Genomic DNA, 18,577 nt, shown 5'->3' on the forward strand with positions numbered 1-18,577 from the left:
TGAGGGCAGGAGGAGAAAAGCAGAATTTGGCTTAATGGTATGTAACTAAATTTAATTCAAATTAGTATTATGATGAAATAACTTGGAAGCCTTGCAGCCACTCTGTTGTAGAGATTTATTACCTGGGTGTTAGAGCGACAATGTTATTGAAGCAGTTAACAAGCAAAAGAAGTTTCTGGAAAGTATCTCATAGGACTTGAGTTGATTCCCTCTCTTTGGATGATGTATCTATGCATGTATCCATAGAAGTTGTCTGGCTTGCATCAACGTTAGACGGGTTGGTACTGTCCAAGCACTCTGAATCACATCCTGCTGTTGTGACTTGAGTATCATCAGGCTTCGCTTCTGCAGAGCTTCCGTTTGTATATTCAACCCTTTCAAAGAATATCAGTAACTCACAGTGCCTTGTCTGAGGGAAGAGATCCACAGCCATCGCTTTAACAGGACGGAAAGAGGCTCCTTTGACTCGGTTGGAAGGGGCACGGCAAAGACTTGATGGGAAAAGGGAACAGGAACTGTATTAGTATTTTAGTGTACTGTTCATCGCTTAGAAGAGTATGCTACTACTCTAAGAAAGGCTTTTCTTCCCCTAGCCTCATTCCATAATAGGGTTAGTCAGCACCCTGAGTACTTCCATTATTACACATTATTAGGTAACACAGCTCCAAGCTTGCTTTGTAGCAGCTGTCAGCTGTTTTACAGTGGAAAAAAAAATCAGTAAACATGACTTAAAAGCCAGCCTCAGCCCTCCACCCCAAAAATCAATTTTTCTTACCATATTTACTTATTTATCCAAGAATTACTCACTCTATAAAGTTATTCATTGCAGCTCTGGGATTACAGGATACATAGATAAGCTTCTTCAGCTGTTCAGCTCTTCTAATTGCAAGGATTACCTTGGAGTCTAGATGATCAAAAGCAAGAAAGCTGAGAGCAAGTTTTGTGTGCATCACCAGATGTCCAGAAGTATTCCAAGTTGTACTCAAGCATGAACAAAACTAGTGGAATACTCAGCTGCTTCAAGTTACAGTTAAAGCCTCCCACTTTATTTGTTCCACTGGTATTTTCTTTGGCACACTACCAAACATCAGCTAGGAGAATGGACTTAAAACAGAAAAGGTAAACTTACGCAGTCCTGCTCGTGGCGGATCTACAATGGTAATTAGGTTCTGGGGAGCTAATATGTTAATTAAGGAAGGAACGATATCTTCAGCCTTCCCACAATGAAATTCGATGTTATTCAGTTCTATTAAACAAAGAAACAAGGTGTTAATCAGAGTACTTATCAAGTCAAAGCATCTTTCAATACACTCAAGTTGGATATTAAAGTCTTACATCTTAGAAACTATGGGTTATTTAGTCTACCCTGATCCAGTGCAACTTAAACAACCACTGACTGGTACTTCAAATTATTTAAACAGCAGTAACTTAAGCATGCTCCATTATCTAGAATAAAGCAAAAGCCCACAAAAAGCAGATACTGTTAAGAGTTTTATTTATGAGGCTAGATGGAGCTTTGTTTCACTTTTTTTTCTTCTAAACTGGAACGTTTCAATGTAAAAGTAATGTTGGCTGTTAGTCAACAAGAAAAATGACTGCAGAGATTAGCATACGTATTTTCAGGAGATATAGTTAAAATGGGTAAGATTACTATCAACAACATGTAATTCCAAGCTCCTTAGTATGGTGAAGAAGTAGCTATGTAACTACTGTGCTTGGAAAACAAAGAATGCTTGGAAATGACTATGCTTGGAAAAAACAAAGATCTTAGAATTTTAGCTTAACTAACCGTTTATCTGGGCATTCGCTTTGGCATCCTGCACAGCTTCTTGGCAGAGTTCAATTCCAATCACTTTCTTTACTTTCTACAGAATCAAGGGAAAAAGATCAGCCTATGGTACAGAGATGTAAATATAAGTTACTCATAGCATCAGCAATTTACTGCATGTGAACTTTTACTTACAGGTGGTTACTTTTCTAGCTTGCAGCTAGAAAAGAGTCCAAGAGACCTCTGCAAGTACCAGGGGCATTTTGACTGGAATTCTCAGATGAACATCATCTATCCCATTAGACTCTTATTATGGTAGGTTTTTGGTTTTTTGGAGGGCTAAACTTCCTTAACATTATTTACTCTACTTCATAAGATATGCGAGTATGACAAAAGTTGGTTATTCCTAACCTGAGAAAACTCTAACCTGAGAAAGCTCTAACTAGTTAAGTGGACAAATCTTTTCTAGTAAATTTTGGCTGTCTGACAGAACTACTGCCTCTTTTGACTGAATTTAAAGATAATTTAGGGTATTTAACATAAAGAGTGAGCTTTCGTAATGATTTGTTAAAACAGCCACAGGCAATTTAGTTAGAAATTAATTTTAAAACTTAAAGATATCATGCATTTCATTTCAAGTACATCAAGTATTTTCTTTCATTATAAGTATAAGTATAACAAAAGAGGTACACCTGAATGTTAATTGTAGATTATATCCAGGAAGAGACGTTAATCACCTTGGCTAAAGAAATCCCGATAGTTCCTGTACCACAGCAAATGTCAAGTACCGTGCTCTCTTGGCTCAGTTGTGCCCACTCCCTAATGGCAGTATACAAAACTTCTGCAGCCTGTGTATTTACCTGTGAAAATATATGTCAAGTAGGTCTACTTTTTTATAAGCAGTAAATGTTTTTTTTAATAAGTCTTATAAAAGCAAATTTTCTTTTTCCTTCTTTCTAAGAAAGAACTTCACATCAAGTTATCATCAAATAACTGATCTACAAGATCACCATTGCATTGTAAAAGTCTCATTCAGTTCTTTCTGAGAAGGAATGTTTTGGTATCTATATTCCAGTAAACACAAGGCATTTTCTACAGTACCTAAAAAGTAAGTTTGAAAACTAGAGGAAACAACAAACAAAATGATTAAGGAAAATGCTACAAAACAAAGGATTTTAAAAATACTTCCAGTCCTTGAACAGGAATGGAATGAGTAGATTCAAACCCAGGAGAATATAACCATGACAAGACACTCATCAAGCTTTACTTTAACCTCATCTGTAAACCTGCTTTAATATAAATGCTGTAATCGTGCCTTCTTGTAAAGGAAGTAGTACACAGCAAGTTCACCAAACCAGTGCCTCTATTTTGCATTCTCTAACTTAAAGGGCAAGTAAAGTCCACCACGTGAAAATAAATAAATGCATAGCAGTAGACTAAAATCTAAGGCAAATAATAGAAAATACAGCCTATCTTCAATGTATGTATGATCCCAGGTGGTAACGTATTTCCTTCCTATTTCAGTACTTGTTTTCCATTTACACAACAGAGGCTACTTACTTTTGAAGCTTAAAAGCAGGGAAAAATCACATTTTGGAAAACCAAGCAAAAATTACAAAGATTACTGAACTGCCTATTGCATGTTCTGTACAATGCCATTCAAGAGGAGACAAATGATATTAAAATACTGAATTAGTAAAAACAAGTCACTTTGAACATGCTCCCCATCAAGTTTATGCTCATTTACTGAGTTTTTACAGCAGAACATAATACTTAGATGTATTTAATCACAGCAAATATATAAAAGGTTGAATCTCTTAAATATGTAGTATCTCACTATGCTGCAACAGCTCATCTTAGAGGCAATAATGCAAATCCAGGTAAATTAGAAACTTAATATCAGCCTTACTTGAAAAAATGCATGAGGAGAAATTCTAAATTTTAGGCCAAGAAGTTCTTCATATATGTACTTATCACCAGCCACATGCTCCAAAGGCAAGTCTTCTAAATTGGGAGATTTCCTGGTAGAAGGGGAGAAACAAACAAAAGCAAGCAATTATGTTTATTACAATTTTTTTTATTTTTTTACCAAAAAGCATTATCTTAAAAACTGTACTACTGCACAGTAGTTTATAACATGGCAACATTTATCACATTCTTTTAGAGACCACCTTGGAATTTTTTCTTTTAAATCTCGTTCCACTGACACAAAGAGTTTGACCTACATTGTCTCTAGATGAAGATAAGGTGGACTTTGTGCTCTGTGGAAGATGATGGGGAGATGAAAAATTATGTAAAATAGGAAAGAAAAAAAATGACATGAAATTTACTTGTTGATAACAATAAGTACCCATCTAATATAGCAAACACTTTCACAGCTTGATGGCCACTAACTAGTAGCAGTTCTGCCCATTTAAACCCTAGCTGCCTTTACTCAGTGACCGCTACAGGAAAACTGGAAGTTTCAGGAATCTTTTGTGGAAAAGGTTCAGCAAAGTAATAATGCTGCTGCTACTTTTAGGAATTAGCAAACAACAAGAATCCCGCTGCCAGCAGAATTCCCCAAAGCAAAACCAAGTTCCTTACCTTTGGCCTTCCTCCACAAAGTACAGAGAAGTAATGCCACTGTCCCTTCCCATCCCCTCTGTGAAGTATTTCGCCAGAGAGACTTTTAGGTCAGCGAGCTCTTCTTTGCTTAATTTCTGAAGGTTTCATTTGAAAAGAGAGAGAATAATAATTTTAGTGACTTGGAAGATATGATATAGTGTATGCCTGCTATATACTTCTATATGCTTAAAGAAGACATACATTAATTGTTCATTTGCATTTATCAGATTATTCTAAATAAAAAAGCAGTAATGCAGAGTAAACCACGCTAAGTCATTATTCTATTTCTCTTTCACATTCACTCTTTATAAAATCAGATTTATGTAATTTAAAACTGTGCATCTGGGCTGCACTTTATATATCATCTTAAATACCTGAGGATTAAAATAAACAATTGCCATAATGTGGCCATTCCTGCTGGTACGGACTGTGAGCTGTTTCCAGTGACCTTCATAGGTTTCTGGGCTGTAAACTGAGTAAGGAGTTGACCTGCAATTTTCAGAAGCTCAGTTACTTAACAAGGAACTATTTTTTGCATGACATTCAAGTTGATTGAAACAAAAGCAGCTCACCATGCAAAGTGATGAAAAATGTTAAGTACAAACAGAGACTACATTGATCTGTCAAGAGAAGAATGACTTCCAAATCTTAATTAAGAAAAAAAAAAAAAGAGATTAATAGATCTCCAATCACAAAATAATCTCTCCCTAGCTTTCATAATCCTCTTACCTCTTATCCATTTTAACCCATCCAAAATTATAGATAGGAGATAGGCAGCCTCTCACCACATTCAGGGAACAACACAACTTTTTATAAATGCCTTCATCAGCTTCTGTGTTCCACACTAAGTTGAAAACTTTCCATATTCAAGATTGTTCTGAGTTTCCATTTTTCAGAATTCAACTGCTTTTCAAAGCAACTGCTCCTTTTCTAAGAAGTGTGACTGCTCACAGATTTACCACTTTTGTTTTATTGACTTGTAGGCTGATTCTTCTCTAAGTCAGTAAAGCACACAATTGACTTTAGTTGTTCAAGTTCCTCTTTTAACAATTTTTCAGAATAAAATTTTCTTTACAGTTATTGGAAAAAGCTCTTAAATAACAGGCACTTTCACGTGTAGACTTCTGTTATCTCATCACTAGCAATAAAGCTGTGTTATGCTGGTATCTGCCCCTCCATCTCAAAACATCAGAGCAAGAACAAGGGACATACACCCAGTGATCAAGGCACAAGATGCAAATGTCAAAGAACTGCTAAAGAATGAGACTGGTATATCCTTAGGTCATAAAGCTCAGAACAAACACTAAACTTTTCACTTTAATTTTATGAATATTTTTGAGTCATCAAAACATTTAAAGAAAATTCAGTTTACTTATGCTCACCTTATGTAGTCTTGAAATGCTTTTACTACTTTTTTGGCAATAGCAGGAATGTGAATAGTATCAAATGGCTCCACTACAGCGCACGTACCACCCTTATATTTGCCAAGACGACAACCCACAGTTTTGTCTTCTTGATTTACACCAATCCCAATCAAAAACTCACATTTGTTGCGATATTCAGTCTAGGTTTAAAATAAAGTTATGTAAGATATTTATACAGCACTTACTTGTACATACCAAGTTTATCTGAAAACAACCTTCACGTGGTTAAACGTACTTGCAGAAGGCCACAAGCCATTTCAGTTCATATGGAAGATATTCCTGAACTTTGATGTATGAGAACTAACCACAATAATGAACAAGAATTAAGTAAATCATGTTACTCTAAAAGCAAAATACTGCATTATTTGAAAGATGTTTTTATGAGCTTACAACACAAACTTCTGGGGTCAGCATGCTCACTTTAAAGATAGAATATCCAGGTAAGCATTTCTCTGCTTCCTGTAAGTATTTCCACACACTATTTACACGAAAGGCAATGATGTTTAAAATTCATCATTCATTACGCAATGAAGACAAATACTCAGTTTGTCTGCAGTCTCTTAAGACCAACTAATCAATTTTGCCCTAATCTCATCAACCCCATTCCATCCTCAACTTCGGATGACGTTACCTGTAACGGTGATGCTTTCACTCCCTCTACCGGGCAGCACATTTTGTTATACTTCTGCTTCTGCACAAACAGCCAAGGTAATAACGCTCTGTTGTTATTTCCTATTTCCCTGCCCAAATCAGAAACAAACATTTAAAACTGCACACTTGGAAAAAGTAAACTGTTGCACAACATTTTTTTTTCCTTTTAAGCTAGGGCATAAGAAAGTATCAGATTGCCAGAGGAAGACTATTTCTTCTGAAATAAATACTTTGTTTAACATGGAAAAAAACTCCAATTTTACAAGAACCATAACCTGGCAAAAGAAGAGTTAATGTAGTTACAAAGGTTAGTACTATATTTGGCAAGGTACTGATGCACGAACAGACTGCAATTTTATCTACACGATTAGGGCAAATGATGGAAAAGATACTTTGATCTGCAAAGACCAGACTTAAAAAATGAGGGGATTATTTAGGAGAAAACCCTAATGGTATTTTGCCGTCTCTACAGATTGCCTCTTACAACATTTGACAGGTGCATATTTTTTTGAACTTCAGGGGCACAAACATCTTTCTGTTTAGGCCCATGGCACTACGGACTCCCAAAATGATGTCCATTCATTTAGTGATCTTTTGAAGCTGACCAAGAACAGCAGCGGCAAGTTTTGCCAGCTGGAGCACTTCTTCAGCCCTAGCATCACAGATGATCTGTTATTTACTTTGTTTGGGATTTGTTTTCTGACATCCCTCTAACCGGCTTTATTTTAGATAACAATCTGCTCAAACTTAGCTCTATCCCACTGTAACCATGTATCATTAGACCCAGGGCAGTTTCACAACCAGCCGTTAATTACTTTGCCAGTTTCTGCAGCACTTGCTCGCACTCTTGCTTCTTTCTGGCCAGCTGCTCGGCGTAGGGCACGCTCCACAGCGGAGTCACCACATCGGCTATCTGCTTACTGAGAGGCTCCTCGGGGCCGGCCGCCGGTGGGGCCGGCCGCTTCGCCTCCCCTGCCTCGCTCCCCTCGGCTTTTTTCCTCTTCTTCGCCATGGGGTCGGCCTTGGGCTTGGCCAACCTAACGCTGAGCGCGCGGCCCTTCCACAGCACCCCGTGCAGCGCCCGCGCGGCCTTGTCCCGCTCCTCCTCGCTCTTGAACGTCACGAAGGCGAACGTCTGCCGCCCGAAGAGTTTGATCTTGTGGGGGCTCAGCCCGTACTTGGCGAGGAACTTCTTCACGTCGTTGAAGCCGATGTACTTCGGCAGGTTCTGTATCTCCACCTTATAGATCTCGGAGGTGAACAGCTCTCCCTTGGTGTACCCGTACACGTCGGGGCCGGGCGTGGGGTCCCCCCCGGTGCCTCCTCCTCCTCCTTCACCACCACCACCGCCGCCGCCATCTCCCCCTCCTCCTCCTCCTCCTCCTCCTCCTCCTCCTCCTCCTTCTTCTTCAGGCGCGGCCGCGCCGTTCCCGGCCGGCACAGCCACCTCCATCCCGCCGCCTGCTGAAGCCCGGCCGCGCCGCGCTGTTCACTGCTTCCTCAGGGAGCAGCCCGTTAACTTTCAGTTTATTTCTCAGCCCTGCTCCCCCTTCGCAAGCCCCGCGTGGCTCATAAGAACCGCGATAAAGCAAAGCGCAGCGGCCCGCGCCGCTCCCTCAGGCAGGCGGCCGCCATCTTAGGCGTGGGCGCGGGGCGGGCGCCGCCATGGCGCGGGGGCTGCAGGGACGGGGCGGGGCGGGGGCCGCCTCCCATCGGGCCTTGCGGCGGCGCGGGCCGCGGGCATGAGGTAAAGGCGGGAGGGGCGGCGGAAGCGAGCGGAGCGCAGCGAGCCCGGGCCCATGGCGGACACCAAGGTGCGGGAGCGCGGCCCTGCCGGCACCGGCGGGCTGGGGGGGGAGCGGGGGTGGGAAGGGGGAGAGAAGGAGGCCGCGGGATGGGGGAGGGGAGTAACGGAAACAGGTGGGGGCGAGGCCTGAGGGAGGCCGCGGCCTCAGCCCCCCCCCCGCTCCCTCACGCTCGGAGGCCGCGGCCTCCCTCAGGGGCCGCCTGGGCGCTGTGGGAGAGGCGCCCCCCTGCCCCCCCCTCCCTTTAATCCCCTCTCGGCGCAGCGGGAGCAGCCCCGGTGCCGCGGGCCTGTGGCGGCGGGCCCGGCCCTGCCGTTGTAACGGGCGCCGCTCGCACGTGGCCGCCGCCAGGGCCTGGCCTGGACCCAGCGGCCGCCGCTCCTCGGCCCGGCCCCGAGGCGGGAGCTGGGCCCGGCCGCTGCCCCGCGGGGCCTGCCCGAGCACAAGGCTCCCGGCCCGCCTGGGCTGGCCGGGCTCTGGCTCTCGGGAGTCGTTTGCAGCGCTTCGTGCCCCCTCGCTCCTTTTTTATTTATTTATTTTTTTCTTTTTGTTACTGAAGCAGCAGCACCAAAACATCGGGGCCCTTCACCTGAGCTAACCGCGTGCGGCCCCGTTAGGCTTGCGGATGGATTCCTCTCGCGGGCTGTGCCGGGGGCTGCCGGCAGTTGGCCAGCCACGCCGAGGGGTTCCGCAGCTCAGCAAACGTTGGGGCCGGTCCCAACAACCCGCGGGGAAGTCTCGCCTTGGCCATTTACCCGTTACAGTTCCCCCAGAGAGTGTAGCTGAAATGGAAAAAAGTTATGAGCAGTGTGACTGTGCCTCACAAACACCTCAGGTTGTGGGAGTTATAATGCATAAGATGAGAATAATGAACTTACGCTGCCTTTCTGGATGTAAAATGTTTCTCTTTTTTTTTTTTTTTTTTGCTGGATTTTCTTTTGTTCCTGCAGTAGTGATAGGTCATTAGCCACTAAGAAGTAGTAGTGTATTGGAAGCATAAAACATATTCAGCAGAAAGCTAATTGGTGCAGCTTTTCCATAACCAAAAGCTAGTGGGTAGAACGAAAACATCTAGCTGTGCAAGACCACTTTTTTCTTACTATAACTGTATGTTGACTTTAGAGCAATTAATTTTCAACTACAACTTTGGTTTATTGTTACACAATATTTCGTTTACTAATTTTTAATCACTGAGTAATCTTGAATTTAAGTATATAACAAATTTTTCTTTTCTTTCCCCCATTTCCTCTCTCCAGGAAACACATGAGGACCATGATACTTCTACTGAAAACGCAGATGATTCTAACCATGATCCTCAGTTTGAGCCCATAGTTTCCCTTCCTGAACAAGAAATAAAAACTCTGGAAGAGGATGAGGAAGAGCTCTTTAAGATGTAAGTAGAATACTTCTGCGTGTTATCTAGCTGGTTATTAGACTTTAACTAGAATGTTATTACATTAACTTGAATGTGTTACAAAAAAGCTGGTTAACTAGTTAGGAATAGTTAGGCTGGTACTTGCTGTGGTGGCAGAGATTGAGTGGGGGAATGATTAACAATAATGCCCCAGGAAATTGATTAAGGTCTGGAACAGTACAGGGAGAATATGATATTATGAATCTGGCTTTAATATTGTTTTGTTTAACCTAAAAGAATGCATTAACTTGAATAATAATTTGAGGTCTGAAGGTGTGTAGTCACAGTATAAAACAAATAACAGAGAAAAGGATTTTTTTTTTTTTGAATGCTGGTTGTTCTGGTAGCTAAAACTAGAGGAGTTACTTAGTGCCATTTGGGCTTAGGAGTGACTTGCTTTGGACCACAGTAGTTCATCTGCATCAGAGTCTGTGAGAAGGCAAACATCCAACACCTTCTCTTGAAAACTCTTTTTCATTACAAGCCACATCCCTTGCTCTTGTGTAAAAAAGTAGAACACTGAGCTTTTTCCTGAATATTTCTGTAGTGATCACTAACTTCTGCTTGCAGCAGAGACTGCACTTCTGAAGTTCTTAAGTTGTGTCTCCATACTGATGCTTCCTTGCTACATCTAGAAGACCAATGTAGAATTTGTGCTTTTACCTGACATGTACCTATTTGGAATTAGTGTTGCTTGGGCATGAGGCTAGATATATTTTATCCTGTAGTGTGAGCAGGTGCTTCTTTTCATGTTAGCAGTGTCTTAAGCTCTTCAGACTATCTCTCTAAGGTCAGCATTGACTAATCTCCCAAACTATTGCTGTTTCTTCTTTGGTACACTGCCATCTTGGAAAATTAAAGAATGAAGTTCTGAAGCAGGTATGTTGCACTGCAGTGCAGCACTAAGTTTCTTTTATTCTGACTTGAAGAATAGCAATAGCTAGGCATTTGGAGATGAAGGGAAAGGAAATGAGTGGCTCTAAAGGGTGAGGCACTTTGTTAACCTTAGATCAAACACTGGGCTTGGACTTATACAAGAGTCTTAGTCTTGATCTAGCTGTTTGGTTGCTACAGCCAACCAGCAATATTCTTCATTCAAGCAATTGTATTTTCTAATACTCACCTTGCTATGCTAGGTATAGCAAAGCCTGTTAATTATTCATTAATTTAAAAGGTTATGCACACCAGATACATTTATCATCCTTCCCAAAAGTGTGTCCAGGACATAACGAACTCCAGTGTATGTTATGTATTTCCTAATGGCTTGTTGTTAAACTTGAATATATAATATCAGTTTCTAATGCTACATGCTGAATAAAAGCCTGGGTTAAAAAAAAAAATGCGTGGCTTAAAAAAACAACAGAAAATCCACTGTATTGTACTCTTGAGCATGTTGTTTCAATATGTGTTTTTACATACAGGCTAACTTCTGAAATTCTCTCTTCTTTAAGGCGAGCAAAACTTTTCCGATTTGCGTCTGAGAATGACCTACCAGAATGGAAAGAACGAGGAACTGGTGATGTAAAACTCCTGAAACACAAGGAGAAGGGAACAATTCGCCTCCTCATGAGGAGGGATAAAACCCTAAAAATCTGTGCAAACCATTACAGTATGTTATGTTGATATACTTGCTTTTTTTTTTTTTTTTGAAAAAGTCTGATGAAGCTTCATAAATTGCAGGTTAAGAGCCCGGTGGCTTTTTAGAAGCAGCTAGGGAATGGCTGCATCTTAAAGCAGATGTCCAACTCATACTACTGTAAATACAGTCATGTGTTGCTCTGTGCACAAGACCACAAGTATCAAAACCATAAATGCTTATTTTTATTAGCATAAGGAAGCTGTAGTTGGTTTTGGGAACAGCCTGCAATGCTGACTCTGACAGTGTTACTCTTTTTTTCTTCAAACTAATGGTGTTCTAAAGACACTTTATCTTGAGTAGACAGACAGTGTTCGCTTACTTTGTCATGCTTTTACAAAAACAAGCCAGAACATACATTCTTATACCTTATAATGAACGGTATTGAGGCTTCCACTTTCTGCATTCATTTAAAAACAAAATATTGAGAGCAATCATAATAATTTAGCATCCCAAGTTAGATGGCTGAAATGGTAGAAACAATACTTCTGCATTGGAAGGCAGATACTGAGGTGTTAAACTTGTCTGGCAGCCTTTCTCTGCTAGTGAAGCAGACTGAAATGAAGGGGGTATGTTCAGCTGATTTATTCAAAAATAATATGTATTGAGAGCTGATGGAGCAGGAAGGGTTTGTTCCTTTAATTCTCTTTGAATAAAAATAAATGTGAAGTGAAAACAAATTTGAAAGTAAATTTAGCAACAAGTAAACCAATTCAGTAATGCTTCATGTTACTTGATTGCTTTGGTAGTATGCAGGTTTATATAAAGGTATCTGTAGAGTTAACTTACATTTAGGTAAGTTTGAAGTACTTGCTTAATGCAACTTCATACAAATCTGTAGTCAGAAACAATGATTAATTTCTTTGGGCATATCTTTTCAGAAGGTCAGATTTCAGAACTCAGGTGTTCCTGTTTAGTAAAAATGGTGAACAGAAAAGCAGCATAGTCACCAACCAAAAGTAATAAACCTTTTGTTTAGGAAAATAACCTCTGCAAGTGTGTAAAAACTGTTCATAGTTGACATATCTGTAGTGTCCATGTAATCCATTTTTTTCCTGGAAAATCTACTTGCAGTATAGATTTCTTTACTGAATTTATGATGATTCACATACAGACAAAAGGACTCTTCATTTATGCAAATGTTAGGTGAAACAAAACATAATCCCATCTCTAAATTAAAAAATGCAAGGGAAGGAGTTGACTATCTTCAGATTCTCAGATGTGGGTAGTACGTTATTTTCAGTGTGCGAAAGAATGCTGTTTTTCTGTCTGTGTGCCTTTTCTTCATAAACTATTTGACTGTTTCTCAGAGTTATGCTTAGTGTCTGCATCACTTACAGTGCAGCAGTCATCTGTTTTAAAACAGAATTGAATTAAGAATTTAATTAAGAAATGGAGTTTAACTAGACAGTGGTGAATCCACCATTCTTCTCTATAGCAATGATGTTGCATCATTTTGAGGATGTAAAGAAAATTATACTGGGCGCTCTTTTCTATGTATCAAGAAAGTATTTTTCTGTAAACTGCTTTACATAAGCATCACAGTCAGCTATCCATAAGATGTATGGAGGCTGGTGTGGAAAACATTTACTATTGTGCTCTGTACCACTTTAATGCTTGCTTTTCAGTCACACCCTTAATGGAGTTGAAGCCTAATGCTGGAAGTGACAGGGCATGGGTCTGGAACACACATGCTGACTTTGCAGATGAAAGCCCCAAGCCTGAACTTCTGGCAATCCGTTTCTTAAATGCGGAAAGTAAGTGAACTGGTGCTGAATTTGTGTTGATTGTATGCTGTATGTTATGCTACAGGTCCAAACACTAGTGTAAACCCGTTGCACATAAAGCATAACTTAGTGCTGCACAGTAGCATTAGCTAATTACTGCTTTAACTGAGAGAAGTCAGTTAATCATTTCACCATACATGCTGGCATACAGTATAATAATTCATACAGTATAATAATTAGATCTGGAGTAGTATTTACAGAGCTCTATGCTCCAGGAAACTTTTTTTTAACTTACACTGTTTCATGCAAGTGTAATGCTAATTAGAGTAAAACTAAAAGCAGCAATGCTGTGTGGGTAGAGTTTAGTATATGCAGCTTGTTTTCATTTGTCTCAGTTGTTCAGACCCCATTCTTGTACTAGAAGCAAGGAAAGGAAATACTGACCTGAGATGTGGTTTATCTGACTTAGCAGAAGATGTTTTTATAAAATAAAGGATGTAAATAAAGGATGTAGCATCTTGGTTTTGATTAAATTGAATGTTTGGTTAGTGAAATCAAACCTGACTCTTATACTAGTTGGTGTTGTTTTCCGGAGTCACTATGTTGACTACCAGAATAGAGTAGGTCTCTAATTACATGTGGATCAGCTAGTAGGGCTGAGTGCCACTGCAGCTTTTCCAGCTTTGTGGGATGATTCTAGGAGTTCATTAATATTTTTTTTCGGGGGGGGGGGGGGCGGGGGGAAGGAAAAATGTGCTTGCTTTACTACCTACCACACAAGTAGTTAGTTTATTAGCCACCTTTTCCTTCTGTATGCTAGATGGTAATGAAGTAGCTCTGTATTTTGAAATGCACCCTTTCTAGTCCAGCATATTTCATATAGTAATGCAATCAGCTTAGCTTTTACCTTTTTCTTGGTGCCAAACTTCTAGGTATAGGCTGACCTTTTTAATGTTGATAGTGTACCAAGGCTATATGGAAATGCCATGAGAGAAATACTACCTTGTTTGCATACCCACGGGATGGATTTGCCTGCGTCAAGGAAGAATGTAGCAGATCTCATTGCTTTCTTTTCTTCAAGTCTCTAGTATATTGTTCAGCCATATATGTGGTGCACCTTCTTAGTGCTTGCTTGCTTCTTAAATATGAAATGAAAAGGTTTGGGTAATCATTTGCCTATGTTTGCAAAGTCTTTCCCTCTTTTCAGTGAGGTTATATAGGTTATTAAGGGTATTGTCTTCTGTATTGATAGTTGTCATCTTTGTGTGTTTACACTTTGCAGTAGTGACTAAGCAGATAACAGGTGAACAGGCATAAATGTGTCCTTCATGCATCTTTTCTTTTTGAGCTGCTTAAAAAAAGTTAGTATTTTCCTGAGCTAGTTTCATGGTGGCTTCTGAATTTACTGTGGGGGCAACAGTGACCTCATGTGGTCAGTAGTACCAAGCAGGCATACCATGCTAATGCTTCTATAGTTCTGGTGTTAGGAAATACCTTGACTGATCAGCTTTTGTCTGTGTTTGTTTTATTTCTGTATAAACATTATTGAAGCTTGATTAAGCAACTTAGACATATGAGGAATCTGTGCTTCCCTAGCTGCTGTAATCAGGAGCAATTTAAGTCAAGGTCTTCAGGTACTGAATCTGAATACTCTAGTAATAGGTTTTATCTTCAGTACTTAATGATGATGCCCTAAGTTATGGTACAGATCTGAAGTTCTTTTGGGGTATAACATAGTGGAGATGGAGGGTACCTCAGGGCTAATCCTCAGTCTTCTGCACTGTCATATTAGTGGTCTGTCATTCTTATTTATAAAGGGCAGGAATAGCTGGACTACAAAGAGGACTCCAGAAAGAGCTAGTTTTAAATATTTTCAAGGTGCAAAATAAAAGGCTCTGTTAGACTTGCTAAAGACAAACTGCTTCTGCACAAAGATGGCATTGGAGACCTTTGCACAGCACTCTGATTTTAAACTAGGTCACTTTATAACTGCCTGCAAGTTTTGTTTACGCAAAACTTTTGATTTTGAGGGAAGATACTTGAGAAGTATTTAATGTTACAGGGAGATAAAGCTAATAAATATTGTCTTTACTGAAACAGATGCACAGAAATTCAAAGCGAAGTTTGAAGAATGCAGGAATGAAGTAGACAAGAGAGCAAAGAAAGGTAAGGTTAAGTCTTCAGTATTGTACCATGCTGCTCTTCTTGTTTGAGTGGTTACAGCTCCCTGGAGTATCATGGTGTTTGAGCAGACTCACTCTGTACCGAACTGCAGGCTTCAGTTCAGGTGCTTTTTCTGTCTGCGAGAGCAGTAGTTCACAGGCATGACAAATGCCTTCTTTTTTTTGTAGAAGGCTGTTAAAATTGCTTTTGGGACATGGCTTTATTAGAACTGCTACTAAAGAAGCATTTCTGGTTTATCGTATACAAACTGAGCACTGCAACCACAGTAGTGTTTCCTTCCAGTTTACTTGTGGAATTTTGGGAGGGAATCATGAAAGCAGGATACTCTGCTCTTATAGTTGTTAATGTGAAGAAACGCTACAGTTTCATTTACAGGTCTTTTTAACAGCTTAATTCATTGCATTTTGTAACTGTCTCTGTGACAAGACAGCTTACCTTGTAAAATAAACATTTCCATCTTCCTGAAGCAGAGATTACAAGCAGTCTGCAGTCAACACTCCTGATATTTACATGAGAATTTTTCAGTCTTAAGAACTTCCTGTCTGTCTCAGTTTCAAACATCGGGGAACTTGGGTTTCGTAAGGATGTTTTTAATTTAAGATAGGCAAAAGCTAGGGACTTACGACATCTACTTGACTGGATGTTCTTTGGAGTCTGTTACTAGTAGCATCAAAGCTGACCAAATGTTACATGTTTCTCTGTCACTATGATTACACATTCATTTTGTGATTAAAATTCTAGCATCAGGGGTATCTATCAAAGGAGAAGAAATCATTCCAGTGATCAATAAAGAACTTCTTTGCTTTTGTTCTTATTCTAAATACCAGCCATCTCTCTCCTCCCTGCCCTCCTTGTCCTCTGCTTCTACTTTCCCTGTTACAGGAAGATTGACTGCTGCCTGTATGTAACTTTTTTTTGTCATTGATCTCTTAGCAGGCACAGACAAAAATGATAGCGCTGATAAAGTTGCTGAAAAACTAGAAGAGCTTTCTGTAAAGGAAGAGAGCAAAGAATCTGAGAAGAAAGAGACCAAGGAAAAAAATGAAGAAAAGCAATAAGTCATCCTGGGCCTTGCAGTTTTTCCTTTATAATTTTTCTTTTTCTTCCTTTTTTCTTTTTTTAATTTTTATTTTTACAAGGGACTTTATAAGGAACTGAATTCAATGTTCAGGTTGTTTTTTCTAAGCTTTTGCCCTTTTGAAGATGTCTTCAGAAAATCCATTCCCCAGTCATGAAAATGTACTGTGCTAACTTTCTTTTCCATAGTGGAAACACTTATTTATGGTCATCCAAAAGAGTGAATAAAACAAACTTGAAACAGCATCAGAGGACAGAACTGAGTTTTCTATGTAGTTTAAAGGCTTATGAATACACTTATTTCATTGGGTGTTGAGATTCATATCATCATACCTATGGATTGACTAGGTTCATAGACTTTACCAACAGGGAAGATTAAGACTGCATACATGTTTTTATGGCTTCTGAAACTGTAATGTAACAGACCTTTCACGCCCTTTCCTGCTGAGTGTTCCTGAGCAGGGATTGTGCCTGTGATTCTTGAAATACAGCTGACTTCTGGCATCAGCTGATAGAGCATTCCTGGCACACTATTACTGATGTTTCATTAGACAGGGAAAACAAAGGTGGGGGAAGAAATGTATTATGTGAGACCTGAGTAGCATTTTCCTTTTATGAAACAAAATTTCACCCCTGCTGCTTATGAAAGTTGTTAATATTAAAAATACTGGAGTCTAGCACAAAGTTGTAGCTGTTGTCCCAGATCTTCCATGATGTGCTTCTGACTGACTAAAGGCAGTCCTGGTCTCTTACACTAAGGCATATACGACAGAGTTTGGGTACCTTGCCCTGTGTCAGCATGTAACAGTTAAACTCTAAAACTTATAAGCTTTTTCCAGGGCCTTGGAGCTTATGGTGTTTTTCAAAAATTGGAGTGTTTTTAACTTGTAAGATGCGTGGTGGGAGGCTGTCCCTCTTGAAAGGAGGAATTCTGACATTCACTTAAGTCATTTAAGTGTGTTGTACACACTTAAGGGGCAATCTTCTTGCCAATGATGGGCAAATGATCAAATCTCTCCCATGTGAGCATTTACTGTTTGTCTGGTCTCAAGTTACTGCTAGAGAGTAGAAGAAATTATAGCAAGTGATAAAATCAACACAATTTAAGTCTTATAGATTGAGTTTTGTTTTTAACCACTAATACAAGGATAGCATTAGATAGCAATGGAATTCTCTATTACCATTCCCACAACTATGAAAACTGGACAAAACTTGCTGAACTTCTTATGATATTACTATCAGATAGCAAGACCTTTTTATCTTCATAAAAAGGCTCTCTAAGTAGATCAGACTTTGCAATCTACCTGAGGAAAATATATTAAAAAAAATTCTTGTATTTCTACTTAGCACTGCCTTTTGATGCTACCATGAACTAGTCTTAAGTCTGGAACTGTAATTAAGGTACTCACTTCGTTCAAACAAAGTAATTCCTTTGGTGTTGTGCATGTTCCACTTCAAGTACGGCAGATATCAAAAGTCTGTTAATTAACAAAGATGGTTGAAAGGCAAAATAAAATGTTTTTTAGTGTTTCTGGTTTGGAAATAAGACAAAGTTCTTCTGAAGTACTTAACATTTGAATGTAAAAGCCACATCTTTATCCATGAGTCACTGTAAATTCTCTGATCTGATAATGTCAAACAGTGTGTCTAAATTGATAGAAATGACATTTAAAAACTTCAAAATAAATTTAAATTTTCATTTAAAGGATTTGCTGTTTATTTAAAGTTAACTCTTACTGGGAATGTATTTTTAGCCTGCAGGGGCAAAGTGTGGTGGAAGCAACAAAACGTATGGGTTTGATTTCACTATCAAATCTTGTGCAGAAATCTTGTGCGGAAGGCAGGAGGAAACAATTTGTTTAATGTTAATATTGACAGTGCCTGTTTAATTAACTTCTTTCTCCTTCCCCCTCCCCCTTTTTCACTTTTTCACTTATTCATGCATACTTAATTGATTTCAAGACATTTCCCTTCCTGTTTAGGTTAACTGATCCATGTTTACAGTTCATGGATTACAGTCATCCTTAGTGCAAGTCTGCAATCTCCAAGAGCCAAGTTATAAGGACTGCTAAGTAAAATATTTCCTCTGGTTAGCGTTTGGTTGAAGAACATGTCTGTCTTCTAAACTGAAGACTGGCTAGTCAATGTTCTGATTGTTTAGAAGCCATAGGTGTGCTGCGCTACAAATTAAAAAGTAGTAAGTATTCTGAAAGTTAATCTTGATGAAATAAGGTTTTTAAGTCAGTCTGATAGTGAACTTTAATGTGTACATACCACAAGCTTC

At 39.6% G+C, this 18,577-nt stretch overlaps 2 protein-coding genes and 1 non-coding gene across 3 annotated transcripts; 2 read left to right on the forward strand and 1 right to left on the reverse strand.

The window, feature by feature from the left end:
* Nucleotides 1–101: 101 nt before the first annotated feature.
* Nucleotides 102–8,117, reverse strand: TRMT2A (tRNA methyltransferase 2 homolog A). The gene is made up of 11 exons (XM_068654256.1): nucleotides 7,266–8,117; nucleotides 6,431–6,539; nucleotides 5,758–5,939; nucleotides 4,750–4,864; nucleotides 4,355–4,470; nucleotides 3,678–3,789; nucleotides 2,506–2,628; nucleotides 1,790–1,865; nucleotides 1,130–1,246; nucleotides 808–904; nucleotides 102–491 (listed from the first exon to the last, which is right to left on the reverse strand). Exons 1-11 carry the CDS (start codon nucleotides 7,901–7,903, stop codon nucleotides 188–190), a joined length of 1,989 nt encoding a protein of 662 aa, XP_068510357.1. The 5' UTR covers nucleotides 7,904–8,117; the 3' UTR covers nucleotides 102–187.
* A 4-nt stretch (nucleotides 8,118–8,121) lies between these two features.
* Nucleotides 8,122–17,998, forward strand: RANBP1 (RAN binding protein 1). Its single transcript, XM_068654257.1, has 6 exons — nucleotides 8,122–8,264; nucleotides 9,512–9,648; nucleotides 11,121–11,278; nucleotides 12,934–13,062; nucleotides 15,133–15,198; nucleotides 16,150–17,998. Exons 1-6 carry the CDS (start codon nucleotides 8,250–8,252, stop codon nucleotides 16,272–16,274), a joined length of 630 nt encoding a protein of 209 aa, XP_068510358.1. The 5' UTR covers nucleotides 8,122–8,249; the 3' UTR covers nucleotides 16,275–17,998.
* LOC137841529 (small nucleolar RNA SNORA77) lies at nucleotides 15,281–15,415 on the forward strand. The gene has a single exon (XR_011088647.1). It is a non-coding gene; the product is annotated as a small nucleolar RNA SNORA77 (small nucleolar RNA).
* Nucleotides 17,999–18,577: the final 579 nt, after the last annotated feature.

This window comes from Anas acuta, chromosome 17, assembly GCF_963932015.1.
Source record: "Anas acuta chromosome 17, bAnaAcu1.1, whole genome shotgun sequence".
Classification (NCBI taxonomy): Eukaryota; Metazoa; Chordata; class Aves; order Anseriformes; family Anatidae; genus Anas; species Anas acuta.

What these genes read in the sequence shown, in the direction of transcription:
- TRMT2A (XM_068654256.1), bottom strand. Translation starts at nt 7,903, where the DNA reads ATGGAGGTGGCTGTGCCGGCCGGGAACGGCGCGGCCGCGCCTGAAGAA. An exon ending in TTGTTTATTTTAATCCTCAG is followed by an intron (nt 4,471 to 4,749) that starts GTATTTAAGATG and finishes TGAAACCTTCAG; the next exon opens with AAATTAAGCAAAGAAGAGCT. An exon ending in TTTGTGGAGGAAGGCCAAAG is followed by an intron (nt 3,790 to 4,354) that starts GTAAGGAACTTG and finishes CCCTTCTACCAG; the next exon opens with GAAATCTCCCAATTTAGAAG.
- RANBP1 (XM_068654257.1), top strand. An exon ending in CCGTTTCTTAAATGCGGAAA is followed by an intron (nt 13,063 to 15,132) that starts GTAAGTGAACTG and finishes TTACTGAAACAG; the next exon opens with ATGCACAGAAATTCAAAGCG. An exon ending in AGACAAGAGAGCAAAGAAAG is followed by an intron (nt 15,199 to 16,149) that starts GTAAGGTTAAGT and finishes TTGATCTCTTAG; the next exon opens with CAGGCACAGACAAAAATGAT.